Raw genomic sequence first — 21,475 nt, 5'->3', positions numbered from 1 at the left:
AGCAGTGCTTGCATTTCACATCTGGATTCAGCTATTCACCTAGAGATGTCCGTGCACCCCTTGCACCTATAAAATCCTCTCTTTGCATGCACAAAGACGAGGTTTCTTAAGAGCCCTCCTTTTGCATGTGCCCCATTGCACAAACTTTGAAATTTTGATTCAGAGAAGCAAAAATTTGGGCCTTTTGAGGCTGGCACTTTTTCTTAATGGATGCTCACCTGTTTATAGACTGGGACTGCATCTCATACTGTATAAGGAGCATTTTCTCTTCTGGGATCACTGTGCCTAGCTTCCAGGCAAAGCACCGAGAACTTAAGAGGCTTTACTACTGTAACTCCTTCATAGTGGGGATTCCACCAGGGCTCTTCTGATGCATGCAGCTTATGCAAGATGTACATCAGCATCCTGTCTCGCGGGATGGAACAGCTATGGTCACACTATGCCTGCCAGGTGCTTTCTGCAATCACAGCTTAAAAGGGTAGGTTGGCTTTAAAACAATCCTTTTGGTTGGTTATTTGAAACCTGAATGGGACAATGTCTAGTCAAATCTGGCCACAACTTCAGGTTCTGCAAAAATAAATTATTACAAGAAACAGTCAAAATGTTCGGGGGAGGGGGAACATTTCTACAAGAAGAGTTTCTGTGAAACAAATAAACCCTATGGTCCAGTGTTTGCAACTCAGACTTTGCAGGGTCTGCTGGGGTGGGAGAACCTGACAGTAAAATTAACTAAAAATTTACTATGACCTATAGTGAAACTGACTGGCACCCATTGGGAGGAATGCAGCATCTGTGCTCCAAGCAAGAAGACAGTAGCAGTCTTCTCCCTCTTCCTAGACTGTTGAGCAGTGGTAGAGATGTATCAAAATGACTGCTGCATCCTGAGGTCTTCAGGAGCCTCCATCACCAGGAGGAAATTAACCCCAATGTGGAGGGCCAGCATAAAGTCTATGTGCTACTTAACTCCTGTTTAAGAGCTCTGGGTAAGCTCATTTCCCTCAGCAACAGAAGTTAGCCCAATAAAAGATACTGCCTCGCCCACTTTGCCTCTCTAATATCCTGGGACCAACACGGCTACAACAACCCTGCATTAAAAGGGCAACACATTTCACATAGTACCACAGAGATTTCTTATATACAGTGGAGGCAGGACAGTGAGATCTGACATACTACTGCTAAACTGAGTGGTGTTTTGGTGTAACTTCATAAATAGCCCACAGTACCATAGCTTGGCAAGTCCTTTCATACTCCAGCTTTTCTCTGGATCTTCTTCATGCCGTGGTCTCCTGTGAACTAGCTGGGACTATAGCATAAGACACTGCAATGGTGCTCATTCGAAAGGCTCATTTGCACGAGAGGAGTAAGTGTATTTAAAAGAGAGAGAAAGAAAACAGGCAGATTTTATCACCACCTGTTACAGGAGTGATTCGATATATAGTTAAGGTGCCAGTCGGTGATGCTCAAGAACATTTTGCCAGTTCCTAGGTTTCATAGGACAAAGCAAAGGTTTTAATGCTGGTGTCTAATGTTGGGGCAACAATGCCATGCATTTCAGCATGTCTGATGCTGGATTGGACTCTGAAATACTGACAAGGCCGCATTGCTGGTCTGATGCCCATTTCAGTTTTTAGAGCCAGAGGAATTCTTCAAAACACTCCTGGGGGACAACCTGGCTGTCAAACCCTTGCTAAAAGCCAGGTTTGCTTTGTTTGCTAATCCAGAATTGCCCCCACCTTTTCTTGCTCTTCCCACCCTATTAATACACATGGACTCGAGTGAATAATTGATTTTTCTTTTGGTGTCTGAACCAAAATAGCTGAAAAAAGGTCAGTTTTGAACCAAAACTGAGTTTTCCTGTCCCAAAAGAAAAATCAAAGAAGTTGTCAATGAAACATTTTGAACGTCTGTTCAAATAGATTGGAAAATATCATTTCAAAGTGGACATTCCCAAAGTTTCCAAATTCACAAATAGCTTCATTCCCCCCAAAATGCAATTTACGATTCATCAGAAAAAAGTTTCACCCCAGTCCACACACAAAGGCTACTGATTTTAGAACAAGGGCTGCTGTCTACCATAGATGTGGGAAGTGAGTCTTAGTGGCAGACTAGGCAACAGAGGTACCATTTTTATTCATGTGTTGCAGGAAGGCTATAGCTTGCATTGCCAAGGATTGGATCACACATTTATTAGCAGGGGATTTGTTCTTGCTGTTTCACTGAGCATGCTGGGGTCATCCACTTGAAGGGTGTCTGCGTCTTTGTCCCCCGCTGATCCAGATCTGAAGTTGGAGTCTGCTGTTCCTGCTAGTTAATGCACATAGACCCAGGTTTTTAGCGGTATTTACATGTTGCTCTGCTCCTTGCCAATCCCCTGGAACCCATCCAAGACATTGCTAATGGCAGTTAGAAGCAGATACACACAGCTGTCAGAGGAAGCAATTTGTGATACACAAGGACACGTTTAATTGGCCCTACAGAACCCAGGAGCTGTGCTGTATATTCTAGAGAACCATCTACTGGCACCTTACCTATGAACTCTATTTACATCTATACAGACTCTTGTACCAGCTGTAAGTCACCTTGCTCTCTGCATGCACCCATTCCCCTACCACAAACACCCCCTCTAAGGAGCAAAAATAGACTTTGCAGCCTTCAGGGTGCTTCTCCAACTGTCACTAGCGCCTTTCAGCTTTTGCAACGAGAGCGTTCCCCTTCCTGTTAGCTTAGCCTGTCTCCCCCTTTAGGGGATGAGAAAGCAATCAACGTCCCCTGGTACAGGCCTGCCCTCAACCTGGCCTCAACTCCAGAAGAGTTTGCCACCATGGATCTCAAGCAGGTGGAAGAGTTTTCAAGGAGATTCTTCGGAGATGTTTCACGTGCATGTATCTGTACCTTACACACTGCTTGTTCAGACAACTATCCCGAAATCAAGGTGGTCTTTCACTTATTGCTACCAGACTTTGTTTCATGGGGCTACAGGTACTAAGTGAGGAGTGCAGTCTAAGAACCTACATAGAATAGAATGTAGAATAGTCATGGGAGAAAATAGCAATGAAAGCGTAGCAGGGCCAGCAATTCACTTCTGAGTTTGTGAGAGATCAGCAGCATTATAGCCCTACTAAGCTGAAACACACAAAGACTATGTTGTAAAACAGATTTATGCTTCACAATTAGAAGGGCCTTTTGCATTCTGAAGGCAACTCCTGCGGCTTGGGTTTTGGCTGGAGCCCCAATTGTTTACGCAGTGGGATCTGTGACCACCACAAACAGGCCATTGAATTCCCTTTCGTACCAGACTTGGGTACGGTCTTCATTTGGTCAATCGTTGGAAGGACAGTTCGTTCACTTCTACCTAAAGCGATATGGAGTTGGAGAGGGGTGCTTTCTGTAGCAGGAATAATTTTAGTGCTGCGCCTTTTGAGTATGACATCAGGCCAAATTCAGCCCTGGCACAAGCAGCTGCAGCTCCCATTAACAACAATGCAAGCTGAACTCCTGCCAACATTGAGCCAACACATGGTGTAGACTCATGCTGAAGCAAAGCAGCATGGGACTGGGAAGCTGGAAGGGAGGGACAGCTCAGTGGTTTGAGCATTGGCCTACTAAACCCAGGGTTGTGAGCTCAATCCTTGAGGGGGTAGGGTTCTGGGGCAAAAATTGGGGATTGGTCCTGCTTTGAGCAGGGGGTTGGACTAGATGACCTCCTGAGGTCCCTTCCAACCCTGATATTCTATGATTCTATAAGTGCTGTGTTCTAACCTGGCTTTGTCTCTCATCAATCCTGGCTGAGTCACTTAAACACTATGGGCTAAATTCATGTTTATGGGGCTCCTGAGTCCCAGTCCAGTGCTCTCTCCCGTAGGCCACACAACCTGATGTTACAGGAGTGATTCCTGCATTTATGGGGATGACTTTAAATACAGGGCAGGTCTCCATTGAATTTTGCAGTTTATTAATCTAGGGCATCAGTTGCTTTTGGAAACAAGACAGGGTCGAACATCCAGCTGCTTGCTCTTGAGGAAGTCACTTAAGTTAGCCACGTCTTGGTTTCTCCATCCTGAAATGGAACTGCTGCTGCTTTTTGCCCTTCTTTGTATAGGGCTGTGTGATACTCAAATCACTGATGAAGTGCTCAGGATCATTTATTAATGGGGGATGCAAGTCTTCCATTGCTCAGCGGAGTTCAGTTTGTGCTCTTCAGTAGCCAGAGAATGTCTGGAAAGGCCCATCACAGCAAGAACTACATCTCTAACTGAGCTGTGACATTGCTCAAGGGCAGAAATGGGAGCAGGTTAGAAGCTTATCTGGCAAAGGTGCCAGCACCGAGCTGCAAATCCCAGGAAGGGAAATTTATAGCCTTATAGCTTCCTGCCCCCAGCCGCCTCCCAAGCTGAACCAACACAGCTCCTTGTATTGGCATTAGAAGCACGGCCAAACATGGGCCAGATGACTTCACTGCTTTTGTAGCAGAGACGTAATAGATTTACCCTGGGGTGAACCTACTGTAATCACGTGTTTACCTAAAGCAGAGCTATGCCATGGGGCAGTGTCTCACTGCCACCCTCTTGGTATGCTTGTTACTCACTGATAATGTGCCTGGCAATGCCACTTCCTCAGCGCAGCTCCTTACTATATAATTTGCACGGACCAGGGCTGTTTGCTTTGCTGCCGGCTCGAAAATGCCACCCTGGAAGGGTTAATAGATTTTACACTTGGCTTTCCATCCCTGCAAATTTCCACATCCCAGCCAGCACGCTTGGCTGAGTGGGAGGAAGTCACCTGATTTCATCTCATGGCAGAAGCTGAGTTGGGCCCAGATGTCGGACACTCCCCTTCCCTCCCCCCAACCATCTGCTGCCTTCTGCAGAGGCACAATCCCATGGCCATGCAGCTGGCAGAGCGATTCATTCCTTTGGCCTATAGACTCATCCCAGTTCCTGGCTGCGTTTATTAGGGCTGGCTGGAAGATGGAATGCAGAGAGCCAGTCGGGACTCGGGAGACTCACTTCCACAAACTCAGCATCTCATTCCTGCTGCCCACAGCTTGGTTGTCAGTAGCTGGAAAGGTCTTTATTCTCCCCTTAACTCTGCTTCCAGCTGAGGCAGCGTTGGCAGTGTGCTCCTGCCTGCAAGTCTCTGACATCAAGTGGCTGCTGGGTAGCGTGGCAGATACATTTATTGGTTCCATATTAAGTGCTCTGTAAATTTATACTACCTCTTGCTCCTGTGTTATAGGCCCAGGGTGCAGAATCAGGGACTGCTGACCTTCGGCTATTTGGAGTATAAAAATCCATCTCCCACTCAGACCCACTCCACTTTGTCACCACCACAAACAGTGCTGCCCTTTACAGACTGCCTTTCCCCAGAGGACCTCAGTGATACAAAGGAGAGCATTAGGCTATGGCTACACTAGAGTTTACAGCTGCACCACTGTAAGCTCTCTAGTGCAGCTGCTCTAAGCTGACAGGAGAGAGCTCTCCCGTTGACATAATTAATCCACCCACAATGAGTGGCCATGGCTACGTTGGTGGGAGAAGCTCTCTCACCACCATAGTGCTGTCCACACTGGCGCTTAGGTTGATGTAACTTACGTCGCTCACGGGGGATGGCTTATTCACCCCGCTGAGTCACGTAAGTTATACTGGTTTCAGAGTAACAGCCGTGTTAGTCTGTATTCACAAAAAGAAAAGGAGTACTTGTGGCACCTTAGAGACTAACCAATTTATTTGAGCATGAGCTTTCGTGAGCTACAGCTCACTTCATCGGATGCATACTGCGGAAACTGCAGAAGACATTATATACACAGAGACCATGAAACAATACCTCCTCCCACCCCACTCCTCCTGCTGGTAATAGCTTATCTAAAGTGATCATCAAGTTGGGCCATTTCCAGCACAAATCCAGGTTCTCTCACCCTCCGCCCTCCCCCCCCCACAAACTCACTCTCCTGCTGGTAATAGTTATACTAATAAGTTATACTGATGTAAGTGGCAGTATAGACACAGCCTTAGCTCCATTTTCAAGGCACAGAGGCTAAGGCCAACATTTTCCAAACTGGGGTTCTTAAAGGTGGGCACCTATCTAGAAGACACCAGACTCCCCAGAGGTGCTAAACAGTCGAGTTTTGCTGGGTTCTGCAGGTACTCTGTCACGGAGATGGGTGCTATTTATTTCATTTGACCATTCGGTGCCCAAACTGACCTACAGTGACTGGCCTCAGTTCCACAGCCTCTGTTCCCACTTCTCCAGCCTCCCTCTCTACTCCAGCTTCTCCCCAGGCTCCTTTCCTGTCTCCACCACATCCTCCTACCTCTTCCTCCAACACCACACAGCTAGAACAGGGCTCCTGATTGCTCCTAAGCCCTCTGCATTGTCAATCCACCAACCTCCTTGCTCGCCAGGCTCACATTCATTCATGGGGTTATTTTTAAATCCAGGCTGTTGTCAAACCTCTCCACAACAACATCTCGCTAACACATCTCTGCCTCACTCATCCTTAAATGAGCAGTCACCTGAGTTATTTACTACCTAGACTAGGATACGCCTCCTCCTCCTCCATCCAACTGCAGCAGCTGAAATCCGCTTCATTGTGGCTACTCAGACCGTGCTGCTCTCCTCCACATCACCTACTAAATCAGCGATAACATCCCTGACCTCTAAGACACTGCACAGTGCTGCCCAGCTTTCATATTGTTTCACTGACCAACGCATGCTCTCTTTTCACTACTACTGCCCATCACCGAGCTCCTCCTTTTCCTTCTCCCACTCTGAGATTCATGATCTCTTCCAGGCTGTCCCCTATGCCCAGACTGACCTACCTTGCCCAGTGCTCTGGGCCACCACACTTCTTCCTTTAAATCTCTCCTGAATTCTCAAGACATACCCCACTTCCATCTCTCTCCACACCATCCTCTGGGTCACTCAGGGCATTCTTATCCATCTTTCAACTTTTGGGTGGTAAGCTTCTTGGGGAAGGCTTCTCCATCTTTACACCCTGAACTGCACCAAAAATGAGCTTTTAATAATCAAGAGTTGGCAATAGGACCTAGCAGGTCTGCCTTCTAGCTCTAACCATTGGAGAGCACTGCATCAAGACAGATTGCAGCTACTGTCCCCAAGCATCTCCCCTTCCTGAAAGGAATAACCCTATCAATACATTTCAGTCCACTGGGGTTTGAACACACGGGACTGTATCTGTCTCAATCATGGTTGTATTTTTGCACATCATGTTTCTGTATCTATTTCACTTTGAAAAGTCAAACCAGAAGACTTCATAAAAATCCCTTCCTATGTTTACCTCACTTTTACCATGAGCATTCACTGGCCAGTTCTTGGGTGTTCCAAAGTCAGTTGCCATGTAAGGATAATAGCACGGCTCTACCTCACTGGGGTGTTGTGAGGATACATACACTAGAGACTGGGAGGTGCTCTGGTACCAAAGTGATGGGGGCCAGATGAAGTATTTCAGATCTCACTCAGTCCAACAGCAAGGTAAGGAGATGGGCAGAGTCATTCTCTCCAGCTCCTATCTTCTCCACTCAGGATGATAAAAAGGGACAGTTCATGGGTCAACAATAGCTATGCACCAATTTACACTTCGCAAGTTTTACAGCAATGCACGGAGTCACAAAGAAAATGCACAAACCTGGGGCAAACTTACAGAGAACCCAGCCTGCAGGGCTCCCACAGCGCTTCTGTGCCCAGCTCCAAAGCGCCACCAGAGCTTGCCAACCACAGCACAAGAACCGGTATGCTACAGGGATGCAAGGCTTGCAGTGAGGGAAGTGGTCAGTTCTCGTTTCATTACCAGTGAAGATGAGCTTTTAAATCCCAGCGGCTGCCTTGCCCCTCTGGAGGGTATATGTCGACACAGATCTGAGACACAGATCCAAGAGAGAAATTATACACCATGGGCTCCAGATCAAGATTAGTGGTCACAAAAGAGGGTATTAAAAAAGCCCCATGCTCCCAACATTCTGTAATACTCAGAAGACAGAGGATAGAAGCCACACAACTGGTTAGTCAGGTGACATTATTTAATAGATTGCTTTCAAGTATACAATGGTTTATTTTATTGATGGGTGGGGATAATTAAGGAAACGCACAAACTGATGATAGCAAAGAATAACTTAAAACTAGTGGACAGGTCATTTCTCAAAGGAAATTAATGCTTACAGCTGAGGAGGAGAAAATCATAGCAGCGTTTAAATCTTACACACACACAAGAGAGCAGCATGTTTAGGAGTCTGCATGAGATCATTCACTTTTTAAGCTGGCAACTCAGACTGCAATAGCAGCAAGCCTCAGCTCCTCTTTTTCCACAGCTCGCAGGGACCTAGTAGTTAACCATCCCTCCCTTCCCAAAGTAGATATCCTCCCTATTAAAGTTTGGGGGGGAAATGCATGGGAAACTTTCCTACTTTCAGCACTGAAAACTGTTATTTAGGTGCCTAACTTTATATGCAAACATAAGAATTCTGGGCTCTTGAGCTTTCAGAAGAGAGGGACAAGGAAACAATGTAGGATTTCAACAAGAGAATATTAAAAGTAGGTCAAGTTCTCATCATAAGGCAATCTTGGTACAAACCTTCCCCAAGTTTATGTGAACTATAGGTTAGAACAGCAGGGATGATTCTACAACCAAACCACATGGTGGCACTGCTTCCTGGAGATAACTGCGTAGGCAGCACTGTGCATGTTACTGCTGTCAATACAAGTTGTGAAAAGATATATACTTAAGCATTTTAGAGAAGTAAACAGCCCCCAGCTTACCTCTATGGCAACACTCAGGAGTAGCTCTAAATTGATGGGAGAGCTCAGCAATATCTGGTTTAGATGGTGCTTTGCTCAGTATCATGAAGAGATCAACACTGAAATCTGGAGGCCATCTGCTCCTGGGAAAATGCCTCTTTTAAAAGAGTTCATAATTCTGCATCTATGACATTAGCTGCCTCAATTGTACTTATTTTTAGTCTCCTGCATTTGTCAATAAACAGAATTTGAACCCCGTTAACTTATATATACACCATAGAAAAAAATTAAGATTTTAAGCAGTTAAATTCAGACATTTAAAAGTATGCCTCTGGAATTATTTTGTCCGTCTAGACTACTGAACTCTGAGGTAGGCTCCGGGAACGGAGTTAGTAGCCCTCTGGGCTAGCAGAAACATGATGAAGGTCCTAAACATGATGAACACTGTTTACAAGTTAAACATTCCCAAAGCAGATGACTAACTCTCCCCAGCAAAATTATTTAAAAAAATCCATGTTTTTAGCCAAGAGCATTTGAAAATTCTGGTGAACAAATGATTCTTAATTTAAAAAATATGGTAACAATAGTCATTTTACTCAAATAAATCACATCTTTAATTATCTTCAAAGAAGCCAAGGGCAGCCATTGAACTCCATGTACTACTTGAATGCTGCAGTGTTCTCCACTGAAAGTAACTTAGTGACTGCTGTTTTAAAACTATGTCTGAAGGACAACAATGGAAGACAAGTCACAATTTAATGACAGATTTCATCCAGAGGGTGAGGTAACTTACACAAATTAAATTAATAGATTCACCCTTTAGCACACAGGAGGTTGTTACAGTTATTGAATAAAGTCATGGAAAAAGTTCAAAAGTTGAACAGTCTTGAACGGCTTTCAAAAATTGTGATGGCTTTTTAAAAAGTTCCAATAAGCAACACTTGTATAAAATCAAGACAGACTGGCTTCTCTGTTAGGGGAGCTGGGGCTGTTCCAGGCTCCTCGGACCACTGGTACAAAAAGGTGGCTGATTTTCATCTCCCACCAGTCCATTACAGGCTCTGATTTATTAAAATGTTCCTGGATTTATTGAAGACCGGAATGGGAGGCAAGGGCTGCAGGCTGTCAGTCGTAGTGGATGGCAGTGTAAAAGATTATCCAAACAACCTGAAGAGGGTACAAACAAGGAGAGAAAGTGAAGGTTAATCAAGCCCCTGTGGAAAAGTTTCAAACATTTACTGCCCTCCCTCTTATCACAAAAAAGGATGAATTTTTCCATGAGCCCTGCTAGTACTGTGAGCGGTGCTAGAGGCACAACCACAAACAGAATCCAAGCTGCAACTTCATGGGGCGAGTCATTTTTACCATCAAAAATCCCTCACTGTTCTCAACAAGAGGCCACTTCACTTGACAGGAAACTCAATTTCAACTCTGGGGCCACTGCAGACAGCTATAAGGAATGTCACATACCACAGACAAGTGCCGTCTGCCATCTGATTGGCTTGCCCCAGACTGAAGTGCCACCAAAGAATCTATGCAGCTTCAAAACAGCCGCAAATGGGATCACAGGTACTTTTTTTTTTGGGGTGGGGTGGGGGAGGGGGGAGAGGTGCACAGAAGAAAAATTTTAAAGGTGCAGTATTACCGAGTCATAGCAAAGACCCTGAAAGATAAGAGCAGTGAATTCAATATAACACATGCCAATGCTCTAGATTACACCCTGATGGAAATGGGGAGCAGATTTTAAAAATAAAGTTGCACTGCCATCATCATAGAACCACAGGGTTAGAAGGGTCTAGTCAACCCCCCTGCCAAGATGCAGGATTTGTTGTGTCTACACCATCCAAGACAGATGGCTACCCAGCCTCCTTTTGAAAACCTCCAATGGAAGAGCTTCCACAACCTCCCCAGACAGTCTGTTCCATTGTCCTACTGTTCTTACAGTTAGGAAATGTTTCTTGAGATTTAATCTAAATCTGCTGTGGTTTGAACCCATTGCCTCTTGTCCTGCCCTCTGTGGCAAGAACAACTTTTCTCCATCTTTTTTATGGCAGCCTTTCAAGTATTTGAGGACCCCTACCAGGTCCCCCCTTAATCTCTTTTTCCATACTAAAGATACCTAGTTCCTACAGCCTTTGCTCATATGGCTGGCATTCTATCCCTATGGCTGGCATTCCATCCCTTTGATCTTTGCTGCTCACCTCTGGATCCTTTCCAGTTTCTCTACATTCTTTCTATACACTGGTGACCAAAACTGGACACAGTACTCCAGCCGAGGCCTAATCAGCACTGAGTAGAGCAGTATTATCACCTCCTGTGACTTGCAACCTAAAATTGCATTTGCTTCTTTTGCAACAGCATCACATTGCTGACTCGTGTTGAGGTTGTGATCCACCACAATCCCCAGATCCTTCTCAGCAGTGCTGCCACCAAGCCAGTTATCCTTCTGTATTTGTGCATTGGGTTTTTCTTCCTTAAGCGTAACACCTTACATTTCTTTGTTGGATTCATTTTGTCGTCTACAGTCCAGTTTTACAATTTATCAAGATCCCTCTGAATTTTAACTCTATCCTCCAAAGTGTTGGCAACCTCCCCTAGCTTTGTGTCACCTGTATGCTGGAGAGGGGGAACACTAAGAATAAACTGACCTTACAACTGCTAACGTGCAGCCTTTCCCCTTGCTGTGAAGTTTCTGCTCCTTATCCCTCCCTTACCTAGGATTCCATGGTGCGTTCCTACTCACTCACATCTCATCTCATCACTACTACTCCACAGGCAGTAACTGGAACAACTGGAAAGGAAGCGGGGAGGAAGGGAAGGAATTACCAAAAACAGTGCAAACGATGTCATGAATCCTTCTTTCGTTAACTCCCATGTGCCTCCATACTCCTCCTCGTCTATCTGCTGAAAGCTACTAAAATAGAGGTATAGGACGCCAGCGTTGATCAGGCAGAATCTGGGGACAAAGATATTACAGGATAAAACCGTCTAATGATCTAATCAACATTACAGCCAAGGAGTAGGATGTTCTCCTCCTGTCCCCAGCTTGCTAGAGGCTCCAGTTCAAATTCTTCCGCCTTCTGGAAAGAAAGCATACAAGAGCGGATTCTCTCCAGTGCAGGGAATGTTAACTCTACCCACTTTTTCCCCAGCCTGTCAAGTGCTGGATCTACAAGTACATGTACAGTCTGGCTTCATATAGTTGTAGCAGGGAACAAGTTCTTATCCAAACCTAAGATTACCACCATCACACACTGACAGTAGAGCACAGATTTGTGGCCCTAGAGGCAGGGATTGGTACTTAAACGCTCAGGAGATCACCAGCATAAAAGCTAAAACCCAAGGACTTAAATACACTATCAGCCTCTGTCTTAGCACCAGTTGAGTTTAGTAAAGTAAACCCAAGCCTAACAGAACTCATCTCACCCTAAAACACCCAGGGCCCAACCTGCTGTTTTCCTGGAACCACACTTTATTGCCTCCTAAGCTAGTGTGAAGGGGGTCCCTACAGCCAGGTACAGCACGGAGACAGGCATGGACAGGCCAGAGGGGGGATCTGATGTGGCCTGGGCACATTCTGTGCTTCTGGCAAGCACTAAGGGCCACCACAGCTAGGGTGTAACTTCGGGCAACCATCAGCCTGTCCCAGAGATCACACAAGCTCCAGTGCAGAGTTAAATCTGGCCTCAAGAGACTCAGGATTGGGATAACCTGGGAAGTGAAAGCTTGCCTTCAAACAGTGCACTTCTTGCAAGAAAAATTGTGTGGGATGAAAGGATAAGGGTGGAAAAAGACTGGAGCTCTGTGCCAGATACACTCAGGACTCTTGCCTTCCATGTTGCTCTTAAAAGAGAACATGCACAACATTTGCCAGGGAACCTACAATAATCGTAGTTGCATTAAATGTTTCTGGCACATTAAGAAACTGTTAAACACAAGCTCCCCAGTGTGGAAGATTCCACTGTTCACCAAATATCAGCTTCAGTTACTTTTATAACCTTCCACACGAACTCATTTACACAAACAGATGGAAGACACACTAAACTAGTAAGTGAACAGAAGCAAGAACACAGTGTATTTCTCATCTATTGTAACTGTAGTTTAGTTTTAACTATTTATAACAGGGACTGAAAAAACAGTTCTCCGGTGGTTAATATAAAGCTTTCCCTGGGGCTCTTACCCCTCAATTTCTGCAGAATTTAAGCTTCCAGTAAAACAAAGTGTTTCTAGCCCTAAGAGTTGTGAAGATGATCTTCAAGATGCAAAACAATGTAGCATTTTCTTCCGGAGTCTGCAAACAGCCTCAATGTCTCTGCTGCTCAGAGCTTTCCCATGCGGTTTCACAATGGTATTAACAAGACTAGTCAGGTTCAGTGCTACTGTTATGAACCATGTGAGCAACAATGCAACTCTCCAAAATTGTATCAATGTCACACTGCTGCTGCTGGGAAAAATAGGAGCACCAGCAGAAGCAGGAACTGGAGAAGACCGACCCACCCACACCCTGCCCCATGGTCAAAAACAGTCTGAAAGTGTAGAGAACCAGAGACTACCTTCTCTCCCCCTTGCCTTCTTGCAGCACCTAAGATGTGCTGAGAGAGGGGAGGAGACAGAAAACTTCCCTTCCAGCACCTAGAGGGGAGTAAAGCTAAGTTTTCAAGACATCAACTAGCCACAGGCAGATAGAAATACGGAGTCCCCCATCAGAACTGAGGGACAGCACCCCATATGAAATCCCAGTACTACCCCGCTTCAACACCTAGAGCACCGCCCCTGGTGCCCCTCCCATCTTCTGTGTTTACTTCTGTCTAGCAGGCTTTGTCCTTTAACTCATAGGTGGCTGGTAAACTTTCCAAACCCTGTTATAACATTTTTAATTAATTAGTGTGCTCACTATAACACTGTGATATCTTTGCTAAAAGGGGAACAAGGATCCCATACATCTAGCCAGATTACAGGTTTTACTATATATATGCATGGATATAATTTTTCTTTTTAAAAAAAGAAAATTTTCGATGCCCCTTCCCCTTACAATGATATTGAAGGTACACATTTTGGTAAAATAGTATCTCTCATGAGAGAACAGCAGAAGACCCCCAAGAATGATGTTTTGCTTGTTACAATTTACATTTTCTACTGTTTTGGAGACACTTTTTTGATTTCAAAAGGAATAAACACCCTTCGTGGGATTGTACAGAACATATTGTACAACAAGGGTACTCAACTGGACGCTGCAAACAATTATCGGGGTCGTAACCACCCTGCCTTTCCCATACGGATCCCAGTTACACGGGACAGGGGGTCCCAGTATGGGGAAAAGTCATCATGGTATGGAAAATATTCAGAATCACTGCTCTAAAAGACAGAAGTTGGACATTTCTCCAGTAATTCCGAGAGGTTTTTAAAGCAAAAAAAGAACTATTCAGAATGGGGGATGGAGGGAAAGAGTTACAGGTACCAATTGGCTCATGAGGTCACATGATTTATCCTTTGGACTATGAAACAGTATTTAAAGGAAATGTCAGACTTTAATGCATTTCCAGCACCCCATTGCTTTGATGTTTTAAAATGGCCTAGAGTTATTGTGACCGCCACATCTGAAAAAAAAAAATAAAATACATGTCAGATAAGAGGAAAGAAACCTTACATTGCTATTCCCACAAATCCCTTCAGCGGAACTACGCCCCAGATGACTCCCAAAATAACTGCAATGATCTGTCGGAACCAGTAGATCACGTCTAAAAACTCATCCTGAAGAGAGAGAAAAAACAGCAAAGTTTGATATCTCACATATAATATCTAGTTTAGATAAAACATTTATAAGAACCCCTCATGCAACTAACTTGGAAAAAAATCAAGGCTCTGAACACAGATTGCTTTTCAAAAGAAAAAATATTTTAAGAAACTATAAAGTATCTGAAAGTATCTAATGGCAATAGACGGATCCCCCCCACCCCCTTTTCTAAGTTCTGGCTTCAGTTTACAGTTCTCCCACTAGTGGGACACACAGAGAACAGATATTTAGTCCATTTGTTTTAGAATTAGATACTAAAAATGTTCATAGCTCCAACTTTTCAGCTATTTATATTCTTTACCACTTGTAAAAGCCTACATCGTTCTTGAATTCTTTCCCATCACCCACAAACAACCGTTGCCAGCAAATCAGCACTCTCAAGCAACCACAAATGACAAACAGGTGTGTATGAATCATGGAGATAAAAAAACCATCATCAGCAAGGAAAGATTTTGATTTTGAGTCTCCATGGGACTGTTAAAAAAAAAAAGGGGGGGGGGGAAATCAGTTATGAAAAAAGCACTGTTTAAAATTCAATTCTATTCCAAAGAGACTAAAAATGGCACCTACCGGTACCGAAAACTGCATCCCATGTCTGTATTCAGAGTCATAGCTGAGTGACAGTAATGTGTAACTTTCTATTCCTGTTCTCCTTGTAGACTTCATGAAGCTATGAATGCTTGTATCCTATTCTGCCACATGCTTCAAATCAAAATTCAATTCTGCTCTCAAATACACCTTTGCAACTTCACTAAAGACAGGATGCACTACCATAACTTAATAAAAATTCTGTAGGCCAAATTCTGTCCTATGGGGTTGTAAAAGGTAGTTTGGGTTTCCACACTTCCCAGCATCTCAACTTGTTTGAAGCCAATTAGGTGAAATAATGCAGTAACATCCTCTCTCCATGCACTGATATTATACTGAAGTCAATTTTTCCAAAAAGCTCAATATTTCTTATTTGAATGATGCAATCTTCATAATCAATTCACCTTCTATCATGTTCAGAGTATTTTTGTTTTTTTAAAAGAAACATTTGCACACAGAAGAAAGATGCTCAGGTGACTCAACTGTGGCAGCATCCTCAGGCGCTCTAATGATTCCTTTGCCATGTTGGCAGTGGCACCTCAGAGAAGGCCTTTTATGTGCACGATGACTGACAGCACTGAAAACTCAAGCCATTGCCCTGCTGACTGCGCTGTTACAACAAAGTGCTCCGAGGCACAGCTTGTTTATAGCAAGAAATGCAAAAATGTCACAATTCTAGCTAAAAATCACAGCCCACATTCTTCCAAATGTATTGTTTTTTTTTTAAATTGCTAAAAAGTATCTGATTCAAATAGAAAAAATACTGATTTTTAATACAAAATGATACTAAGGCTTATTTTAATAGGAATGGGTAACATGCCTAAATTACATGGTTTTACAGGTTTTCTGTCATCTCCAAATACAACTTTACAAAAACAGAAAATAACTGCTCTCGGAGTTACAGCGGCAGCCTGCATTATTCACGCTCTGCTCCCATTTGGAAGATCACAGCTCTGACTCTGCAAACACATATGCATGAACTTAATTTACACATGCAAGTAGTCCCAGTGACTTCAGCGGAACAATTTATGGTACATGTATCCATGTTGCAGAATCCAGGCCTTAATGTGTTGTTTTAATGAAAGCTTAATGAAAGAAAATCACAACCAATTATTGAGCAGTCATGACATTTATAATTGAAAAAATCTGCAGAAGAGTTAAGTCATGACAGCATGACAGACACTCTGGCAGCATCAATTTAGCAGGTCTAGTGAAGACAAGCTCAGTTGATGAAAGAACGCTCTCCCATCAATTTCTGTATTCCACCTCAATGAGAGGCGGAAGCAATATCGGCGGGAGAGCATCTCCCCTCGACATAGTGTAGTGTGAACCCTGCAGTAAGTAGATCTAAGCTGCGTCAATTGAGTCACGCTACTAACATAACACAAATTGCGCAGCTTAGATTGACCGGCAGTGGTAGTGTAGACCTGCCCTCAGCCTCACCAGTTACCCTGTGCTACTCCCCAAATAGCCCACCTGGATGACCATCATCTTACAAGAGACAATCAAAGGAAACATCCAAATGTTTATTCCTAGTTTTGATTTTTGGATTGTGCAGGTAGAAATCTGATTTAAATTTAAAAACAGAGTCAATGAGCTGAATCCTGCTCTTAGGGCTTCTCTACACTACCCGCCAGTTTGGCGGACAGCGATTGATCCAGCGGGTGTCAATCTAAAATCGACTGCGGAGCACTCTCCTGTCAACTCCGGTACTCCACTAGAATGAGGAGCGCAAGTGGAGTCGATGGGAGAGCGTCAGCTGTCACCTTACCGCAGTGAAGACACTGTGGTAAGTAGATCTAAGTAGGTCGACTTCAGCTACGCTATTCATGTAGCTGAAGTTGCATATCTCAGATAGACCCCACGCGGTAGCATAGACAAGCCCTTAGTTATCTTTGTATAATCCAGAGTCCACTGTGGTCAGTGTAGTTACTCTGGATTTATACTGGTGTAACAGAGCAGACTTTGGTCCTCTATAAATACGTAAGTTGTAGAACTCACACTGAACATTTGTAACCAGTTACATGCTAAGATCTGAACAGGAGCAAATAACCCTTTTAAACCAGTAGTCTAAACAAATGATTGACATAAAAGGGGTAACTGCACTGAGAACATGGAGTTGTATTCACTTGGGACACTCACAAGGTGACAGTAAGACTAGCCTGATGTACAGACAGAGCGCGAAGCAAAAGGAAGCTGGAGATCTACTTATATCACCGCCATAGTATCTGAGCACCTCACAGATAATAAGTTCATTCGCACAACACTCCTGTGAGGTAGGAAGGTATTACTCTCATTTACTACAGATAGGGAATTAACGCAGAGAAAGATTAAATGACTTGTTTTACATAAAATTACAGGGGAACTGTCTATTTCTGTAGTAGAGGTGATATATATGACCAAATGAAACTCACCTAGCCTTAGGTCTGGTCTACAGTTTAAAAGTTTGCCAGTACAGCTATGCCAGTCAGGAGTGCAACTTTTTCACCACTTCAACTGACATAGCTATATCCTAATGTAGACACAGTCCTACCAGCAAAGAAGCCCTTTTGCCTGTACAGACCACCCTGTTCAGGTAACTGGTTTAAGCTATACTGACAAAACAACTTTTGCTAGTACATGCCATCTCTCCACTAGCAGGGTTTGCCAATATTCCACTACTGCAGCAAGCATTTTTAAGCCAAGACAAGTCCACTGCAACCACTAGTGCAAAGGTGGGCAAACTACGGCCCGCGGGACCATTCTGCCCGGCCCCTGAGCCCCTTGCTGGGGAGGCTAGCCCCTGGCCGCCCCGCCACCCCCCCTGGCCGCCCCCCCACCACATCATGCCGCTGCACAGGCAGCGCTCTGGCCTGCCACTCCTGTCCGGCAGAGCAGCGGTGTGGCTGGCTCCAGCTTGGTAAAGGGGTGGGGAGCGGGGTTGGATTTGGGGTAGGGGGTCCCCAGAGGTAGTTGGATGGGGCAGAGGTTCTGGGACAGGGGGCGGGCAGTCAGGGAACAGGGGGAGTTGGATAGGGGGTGGCGTCCTGGGGGCGGGGACGGGGATAGGGGTCATGGCAGTCAGGGGACAGGGAGCAGGGGGGGTTAGGGAGGGGGTAGGGTCCCAGGGGCAGCTAGGGGTGGGGGTGGGGGGTCCTGGGACGGGGCAGTCAGGGGTCAAGGAGCAGGGGGGGTGGATGGGTCAGGGGTTCTGAGGGGGGCAGGAAGTGGAAGGGGGTGGATAGGGGGCAGGGGCCAGGCTGTTTGGGGAGGCACAGCCTTCCCTACCCAGCCCTCCATACAGTTGCGCAATCCCGATGTGGCCCTTGTGCCAAAAAGTTTGCCCACCCCTGCACTAGAGGCTACATCTATGCTAGAAGTTTTCTGAAATCCACCCTCTGTTCTTTTAGCACTGCTGTAGCATTATCAGCACCAGTAGGAGGGCCAGTGTAGACTAGCCACTGACATTTTTTTTTTTACTAACATTGCATGCTTCAGAACTAGTCTAGACCACCATGCAATACTTAACACGTTCCCACATATGCCTCTCGTTGTGAAAGAGACATGGTGGGAGAGGTAATATCTTTTATTGAAAGATTTATTGCAACTTCTGTTGGTGAGAGAGACAAACTTTCAAGCCTCACAGAGTTCTTCTTCATGTCTGTGTGGTTCAAATGCTTGTCTCTCTTACCAACGGAAGTTGGTTCAATAAAAGATCTTACCTCACCCACCCTCTCTCTAATATCATAGGACTGATATGGCTACAACTACATCTCATTACGACAGACGTGCATGGAGAGATTTTTCTTTTAACAATTTCCTTCCTTCCCTTTTTATGCATGCAAAACATGAGATTGCTTGTATGTGTGTGATGTTAGGTGCCCTATTCAGTAAGCATCCTCTACCTGCTTCTATATCATTCTAAAATCTCAGCTTCCTCCCAGCTCACACCATTCATCAGACATGGCTCACTGATACAGGTAAGGACAGGTCTACACTTAAAATGGTGCAGCTGTGCCACTGTAGTGTTTAAGTGAAGATGCTGCTATGCCAATGGCAGAGCTTCTCCTGTCAACATAGTTAATACACCTCCATGAGAGGTGGTAGTTATGTGGACAAAAGCCCTCCTGTCAACAGCACTGGTTAGGTTGGTATAACTGCATCATTCAGGGCTGTGGACTTTTCACACCTCTGAGCAACGTAGTTATACCAATATAAGCTCAAAGCATAGACCCGGCCTAAATGAGCACAAATTAATTCATAGTGTCCTAAAGAGCAGGGTCGGTTGAAAATGCCTTTAGCTGCTTCCATGGGAAGTTTTATAGCTCTAATTATTAAAGAAAAGTTACAAAATCAGCACATAGACTGTCTCCAACACAGAGCACTGCAATTTCACCTCAAGTCTCTGTGCCTTCGTCTCACCGGGAAGAAATGACTAGTCTGATTTCTGAAAAATACTCAAAATAGAGTTTCTGAGGATGTGCCAAAAAAAAAGCCAGATTAAAAAAAAAAAAAAGCGGCTTCCCCAGCTCATGGGGCTACAAGTATCCTCAACCCGCCCAGCGCCCACGGCGACGCCCAGAGGGCGGCGGCAGCAGCCCCCCCCCCCCCCCCAACCGGCCCAGCGCCCACGGGCGACCCCCAGCAGGCGGCGCCAGCAGCAGCCCCCCCCCCCAACCCGCCCAGCGCCCACGGGCGACCCCCAGCAGGCGGCGGCAGCAGCAGCCCCCCCCCCCAACCCGCCCAGCGCCCACGGGCGACCCCCAGCAGGCGGCGGCAGCAGCAGCAGCCCCCCCCCAACCCGCCCAGCGCCCACGGGCGACCCCCAGCAGGCGGCGGCAGCAGCAGCCCCCCCCCCCCAACCCGCCCAGCGCCCACGGGCGACCCCCAGCAGGCGGCGGCAGCAGCAGCCCCCCCCCCCCCAACCCGCCCAGCGCCCACGGGCGACCCCCAGCAGGCGGCGGCAGCAGCAGCAGCCCCCCCCCCCCAACCCGCCCAGCGCCCACGGGCGACCCCCAGCAGGCGGCGCCAGCAGCAGCCCCCCCCCCCCCAACCCGCCCAGCGCCCACGGGCGACCCCCAGCAGGCGGCGGCAGCAGCAGCAACCCCCCCCCCAACCCGCCCAGCGCCCACGGGCGACCCCCAGCAGGCGGCGGCAGCAGCAGCAGCCCCCCCCCAACCCGCCCAGCGCCCACGGGCGACCCCCAGCAGGCGGCGGCAGCAGCAGCAGCCCCCCCCCAACCCGCCCAGCGCCCACGGGCGACCCCCAGCAGGCGGCGGCAGCAGCAGCAGCCCCCCCCCCAACCCGCCCAGCGCCCACGGGCGACCCCCAGCAGGCGGCGGCAGCAGCAGTCCCCCCCCCCCCCCAACCCGCCCAGCGCCCACGGGCGACCCCCAGCAGGCGGCGGCAGCAGCAGCCCCCCCCCCCAACCCGCCCAGCGCCCACGGGCGACCCCCAGCTGGCGGCGGCAGCAGCCCCCCCCCCCAACCCGCCCAGCGCCCACGGGCCACCCCCAGCGGGCGGCGGCAGCCCCCCCCCAGCGCCCGTGGGGAGACGAGCACCGCCCCCTCTCTCCCCGCCCAGCCAGGCCGGGCCACCCCGCGCGGGCCCCGGCCGCACCTTGTCCTCCCAGGCGGAGTCGCTCCGCAGCGCTTTGCCCCACACCGAGCCGCGCAGCGCGCCGCCGCCGTTGGCCACCAGGTGCTGCTGCGGGTGCGACGGCGGCGGCTCTTCCTTCCGCCGGGCGCCGCTCATCTTCCCCAGGCCCCACCACAGGCCGCCCCGCCACCCTCAGGCCCCGCGGTCACTGCAAGGGAAGCAGCGCACGTGACGGCCGGCTTTTGGGCTCAGCCAATCACACCAATCCCTGCCGGGGAGGGGAGGGGCGGGGCTGAAGCCGGACCGCCCCCTGTCGCACGATGGGGAGGGGCCGTCTCCTTCCCTACGGCAAGAGGGAGGGGTCATTCTGAAAAGCGTTGCTGCTATTTCCTGGAGGGTGGGACCTGAGAGACGAGCTGCAGAATGGGGCGGGGCTTCGGGAAAGAGCGGAGGGGGCCTTCTGCCAGAGGGAGGAGGGGAGCTGCAGGGGCATAAGGGGCAGATCATAGAATAGGGACCATAGGAGGTCATCTAGTCCAGCCCCCTTCTCAAAGCAGGACCAGTCCCAAATTTTTGCCCCACCTTCCTAAATGGCCCCCTCAAGGATTGAACTCACAACCCTGGGTTTAGCAGGCCAATGCTCAAACCACTGAGTCCACAGTCCCTCCTGAGCTTCCCATGCTCTCTGATCCCTCCAGGGGAGCTGTACTCCACACTGGGGAGCTGCCCCCTCTGGGGTGGGGCGTAGCCACACGTTAACCCCCC

General features: G+C 47.3%; 1 protein-coding gene across 1 annotated transcript; it reads right to left on the bottom strand.

The window, feature by feature from the left end:
* Positions 1-9,341: 9,341 nt before the first annotated feature.
* Positions 9,342-20,911, bottom strand: RAB5IF (RAB5 interacting factor). Its single transcript, XM_077831781.1, has 4 exons — positions 20,732-20,911; positions 14,399-14,502; positions 11,578-11,707; positions 9,342-9,918 (listed from the first exon to the last, which is right to left on the bottom strand). Exons 1-4 carry the CDS (start codon positions 20,864-20,866, stop codon positions 9,877-9,879), a joined length of 411 nt encoding a protein of 136 aa, XP_077687907.1. The 5' UTR covers positions 20,867-20,911; the 3' UTR covers positions 9,342-9,876.
* Between the last annotated feature and the right edge of the window lie 564 nt (positions 20,912-21,475).

This window comes from Eretmochelys imbricata, chromosome 13, assembly GCF_965152235.1.
Source record: "Eretmochelys imbricata isolate rEreImb1 chromosome 13, rEreImb1.hap1, whole genome shotgun sequence".
Classification (NCBI taxonomy): domain Eukaryota; kingdom Metazoa; phylum Chordata; order Testudines; family Cheloniidae; genus Eretmochelys; species Eretmochelys imbricata.
The sequence above is the reverse complement of the archived record's forward strand: the minus strand, read 5'-3'. Positions and strand labels throughout refer to the sequence as shown.